This window comes from Myripristis murdjan, chromosome 17 (genome assembly GCF_902150065.1).
Source record: "Myripristis murdjan chromosome 17, fMyrMur1.1, whole genome shotgun sequence".
NCBI lineage: Eukaryota > Metazoa > Chordata > Actinopteri > Holocentriformes > Holocentridae > Myripristis > Myripristis murdjan.
In genome coordinates this window covers 35,656,380-35,661,379 of record NC_043996.1, presented here as the reverse complement: position 1 = coordinate 35,661,379, position 5,000 = coordinate 35,656,380, and the positions used below count along the sequence as shown (strand labels likewise).

At 50.9% G+C, this 5,000-nt stretch overlaps 1 protein-coding gene across 4 annotated transcripts in view; it reads right to left on the bottom strand.

Moving 5' to 3' along the window:
* LOC115374939 (E3 ubiquitin-protein ligase RNF31) overlaps positions 1 to 5,000 on the bottom strand; it is a 24,784-nt gene that overhangs the window by 18,353 nt on the left and 1,431 nt on the right. For 3 of the 4 annotated variants that reach the window (XM_030074116.1, XM_030074119.1, XM_030074117.1), the window contains exons 3-9: positions 4,980 to 5,000; positions 3,470 to 3,636; positions 3,240 to 3,385; positions 3,043 to 3,149; positions 2,346 to 2,492; positions 1,719 to 1,775; positions 1,545 to 1,624 (exon numbers count right to left, since the gene is read on the bottom strand). The exon at positions 4,980 to 5,000 is cut by the window's right edge. In XM_030074116.1, the coding sequence (XP_029929976.1) occupies positions 1,545 to 1,624; positions 1,719 to 1,775; positions 2,346 to 2,492; positions 3,043 to 3,149; positions 3,240 to 3,385; positions 3,470 to 3,636; positions 4,980 to 5,000 (725 nt within the window). The remainder of the gene's footprint in view (positions 1 to 1,544; positions 1,625 to 1,718; positions 1,776 to 2,345; positions 2,493 to 3,042; positions 3,150 to 3,239; positions 3,386 to 3,469; positions 3,637 to 4,979) is intronic. The other variant, XM_030074118.1, reaches the window with a different exon arrangement.

Here is a 5,000-nt window from a genome sequence, read left to right as displayed (position 1 = left end):
AATTCAGCCTTAAGGAAGACTTGTCTGTTTTATTCAGGAGCAGAACTAAATGTAGACAAGAAATCAGAAACAGGCGAGGTTTCTAAAAATCAACATTGTCCCTGCTTGTATCAGTGACAGAAACACTTTGGTTTAGTTTGGGGAGATGAAACGTTTTATCACATTTACATTAACAGATTTAAAGGAAACACACGAGCTGCTCTGATCAGGGGAGTGAGAGGCTGTGCAGGAGGCCGCCGGCTGAACGCTGACCCCGCCTCGCTCTCAGGACGGGCCTCGCCGTCAGAGGTTCACACAGATCCTCTGTCAGCCTGACTGACCGTCAGCGAGCCGCCAGGTGACGGAGACATGCAGGTGAGCGTTACCTGGCTGTAGCACATCACCTCAGTTTTACAGGAAACGTTTCTTTGTGTTTACGTTTGAGATCGCCCCAAACCTTGAGCCCTGCCGGGGCCGGCCCCCGGCCCCCCGCCCCTCGCCCCCGGCCCCCGGCCCCTCGCCCCTGGCCCCTCGCCCCCGGCCCCTGGCCCCTCGCCCCTGGCCCCTCGCCCCCGGCCCCTGGCCCCCGGCCCCTGGCCCCTCGTCCCTGGCCCCTGGCCCCTCGCCCCCGGCCCCTGGCCCCTCGCCCCTGGCCCCTCGCCCCCCGGCCCCCGGCCCCTGGCCCCTCGTCCCTGGCCCCTGGCCCCTCGCCCCCGGCCCCTGGCCCCCGGCCCCTGGCCCCTCGTCCCTCGCCCCCGGCCCCTGGCCCCCGGCCCCTCGCCCCTGGCCCCTGGCCCCTGGCCCCTCGTCCCTGGCCCCCTTCCTCCACCTGCCTGCCCGCGGGCAGCTTCTGGTCAGACCTCCTGTTTGTGTGTTTTAATGGAGTTAAAACAGTTAAAACGCCTCAGGTGTAACCTTCATTCCCAGTGGCTCTGCACCCCACAGATCCTGGGTGAAACCCCTTCCTGCCCCCTACTGGTCACACAGAGTCTTACAGTTTGTTTTTATGTAAATGTGACGTCACACAGTTCGTCCTGGTGCATATTTTATTTTTTGATCATAATTACTTCTGTCACGTTCCTTCTTCCTGGTGTGAGATTACGACACGCCGGATCTACTTTCCAACTCAAATCAGAAAAAAACAAAAAACATTAATTTGCTTAAAAATGTGTACAAGCACTTGTTGTTGTTGTTTGTTTGTTTGTTTGTTTGTTTGTTTGTTTCTTTTGCTATGGAAGTGAATGTAGAGATACAAATCCGGAACAGAACACACACACACACACACACACACACACACACACACACAGGGAGGTAGACAGCACACACACACACACACACACACACACACACACAGGGAGGTAGACAGCACACACACACACACACACACACACACACACACATACACACACACACAGGGAGGTAGACAGTACACACACACACACACACACACACACACATACACACACACACAGGGAGGTAGACAGTACACACACACACACACACACACACACACACACACACACACACACACACACACACAGGACAGTGTGTACAGGAGGCCTCACCCCGGTCCGGTCCGGGACGTCCTGAGCAGCAGCCTGGGGTCTGTGAGAGCTGAGGACCTGAGGGAGGCCGGGTGCTGGAGCTGGAAGCAGAGCAGAGCGGGTCAGCGTCACCTGACACCTGCAGCGCTCTCTACTGCTGCAGGTGGAGAGGAGGCGTAACTGCAGGTGACTCACCGTCCAGCCGCAGGGCCAGCAGCTTCCTGCTGAGGGCGTCAGTAGGGGGCGCTGCCGCTGCAGACACACAGGAGCATCAGAGCCAGAACAGGTCACTCCCTAACCCGGACCAGCTCAACCTGGCCTCATGTTACCTGAACCCACTGGACTGGCACGTCGTCATGGCGACAGTACCTGTGTGCTTGGTGTAGTACTGCAGTACCTGTGTGCTTGGTGTAATACTGCAGTACCTGTGTGCTTGGTGTAGTACTGCAGTACCTGTGTGCTTGGTGTAATACTGCAGTACCTGTGTGCTTGGTGTAGTACTGCAGTACCTGTGTGCTTGGTGTAATACTGCAGTAGAAGGTGTGTGCTTGGTGTAGTACTGTAGTAGGTGTGTGCTTGGTGTAGTACTGCAGTAGAAGGTGTGTGCTTGGTGTAGTACTGCAGTACGTGTGTGCTTGGTGTAGTACTGCAGTAGAAGGTGTGTGCTTGGTGTAGTACTGCAGTAGAAGGTGTGTGCTTGGTGTAGTACTGCAGTAGGTGTGTGCTTGGTGTAGTACTGCAGTAGGTGTGTGCTTGGTGTAGTACTGCAGTAGAAGGTGTGTGCTTGGTGTAGTACTGCAGTAGGTGTGTGCTCAGCCTCACCTGAGGAGGTGACGGACAGGAAAGGGTTGGAGGAGGAGGAGGAGGAGGAGGAGGAGGAGGAGGAGGAGGGGGGAGGGGCGCTGAAGTCGATCCCCAGCAGCTCCTCAGTGTACGACCTCCTTACCCTGCCCTGCTCCCATTGGCTGGCTGGAGAGAGAGGGAGGGGCTTGTCAGCTGGGTCACTCTGGCTGCGTTCCAAATCACATACTTGTACTTTTTCCTTTTAGTACGTACTGCAGCCGCTCAAAATGGCGGTGCTGTTTCAAACTGTGGAGACGCAGCCAATCGCCTCTCGCCGAGCTGCCAGAGACGTGCACGTGCACGTGCACGTCTCTGGCGTGCACACTGTCGGAGGTGGCGCAGAGCTCTGTGGTGTCGTGATGTGTGTTGTTGTTTCTAATAAACTGACGTCATGATGCTGACATGCAGTATTACACCTTACAGTGTCTTAACCTGCATTTTCCTGACGTAACGTCCGCTGTGCAAAGGATTGTGGGTCAGCATGGCCAGAGCAGCATGCTGACATGCAGACTGTGAAATCTGAGCGATGTAGCAGAACATCCTGGTACTCTTGGCAAACTGCAGCTGACACACTATGTACTGGGATGTACTCATTCTTTTTCCTGCATACTAAATAGTATGGTAGTATGGGGACTGGAACCCAGGGTCTGAGTACAGACATGAGGAGCTGTCCTACCTGTCCTACCTGTGTGTCCAGACGGAGAGGAGGTGAGCGAGGAGCGCCTGGCCTGCAGGGAGGAGGAGGAGGAGGAGGAGGAGGAGGAGGAGGGCGGCTGCTGGCGGCTGGAAGATAAAACAGAAATAAGTTTTCTGATCTTCCTCTTCACTTTAAAATGGAGTGAGTGAAGTAAACCATCGAGGTGCGTCACTGACCTTCCACCCGGCCGGTCCGACACCTGCACACCTGCACCTGCTGCTGCAGGGGGCGGGGCTTGGAGAGGGGGTGTGGCATAAAGGGGCGTGTTCTTTTGGAAGGCCTGTTTCATCTCGGTGACGAGGCGGGACAGATTGGACACGCCCTGACAGGGAGAGACAGGCAGGGTCACTGAGAGACAGACGGCAGAGGACGGCAGTGATAAGACAGGAGACGAGCTGAGGCTCACGCTGGTCCAGCCGCTCAGGCCCGGCAGGCTGACGTTGCCGCTGGCGTCCACACACGGACAGGCGGGGTTAATCACCATGGAAACGGAGGGGCAGACGTAACAGCGGGGGCGGGCGGCGGGGTGCGTTTCATGAAGCCAGATGCACACTGGGATATTGTAACCGTTTCCTTAAGACATAAACATGTTAGCAATTAATGATCCAATGAAAGTAAGCCCACCTTAACCAAAACTAAAACTATAGAAACTACAACTAAATTAAAGCAATTAAACTGAACTAAAACTAATTTAAAATTAAACCAAAACTAATTTAAACTAATCTAAAACTAATCTAAACTACAGCTAAACTAAACTAAAACCAATTTAAAATGAACTACAGTGCTATGAAAGAGTATCTGCCCCCTTCATGATTTCTTATTTTTTTGCATATTTGTCACTTAAATGTTTCAGATCATCAAACAAATTTTGATATTACACAAAGATAACCTGAGTAAATACAAAATACAGTTTTTAAATGATGATTTCATTTATTTATTCTGTGGACTGACGAGACAAAGGTTGAACTTTTTGGAAGGTGTGTGTCCCGTTCCATCTGGCATAAAACTAACACAGCATTGTGTGTGTGTGTGTGTGTGTGCGCGTGTGTGTGTGTGTGTGTGTGTGTACTAAAATTGTAATGTAAAAGATAAACCGCATCAAAGACAATAACATCATACCAACAGTCAAACATGGTGGTGGTAGTGTGATGGTCTGGGGCTGCTTTGCTGCTTCAGGACCTGGAAGACTTGCCATAATTGATGGAACCATGAATTCTGCTCTCTACCAGAAAATCCTGAAGGACAATGTCCGGCCATCAGTTCATGACCTCAAACTCAAGCGCACTTGTGTTATGCAGCAGGACAATGATCCAAAACACACCAGCAAGTCCACCTCTGAATGGCTTAAAAAAACAAAATGAAGGTTTTGGAGTGGCCTAGTCAAAGTCCAGACTTAAATCCAGTTGAGATGCTGTGGCCTTAAACCTTAAACAGGCCTTTCATGCTCCAAAACCCTCCAGTTTGGCTGAATTAAAACATTTCTGTAAAGAGGAGTGGGCCAAACTTCCTCCACAGTGATGTAAGAGACTCACTGCCAGTTATCACAAACACTTGGTTGCAGCTGTTGGCACCAAGGGAGACACATCCAGTTATTAGGGTTAGGGGGGCAGTTACTCTTTCACATAGGGCCAGGTGGGTTTGGATAGCTTTTTTCCCTTAATAAGTGAAATCATCATTTAAAAACTGTATTTTGTATTTACTCGGGTTATCTTTGTCTAATATTAAAATTTGTTTGATGAACTGAAACATTTAAGTGTGACAAATATGCAAAAAATAAATAAATAAATAAATAAGAAATCGGAAAGGGGGCAAATAGTTTTTCACAGAACTGTAAATGAAAGTAAACTAAAAATAAATCTAACTTAAACTAAACTAAAACTACAACTAAACTAAACAGAAGCAGGCCAGCTCCTCACCATCGAATCTAACAGGAACAG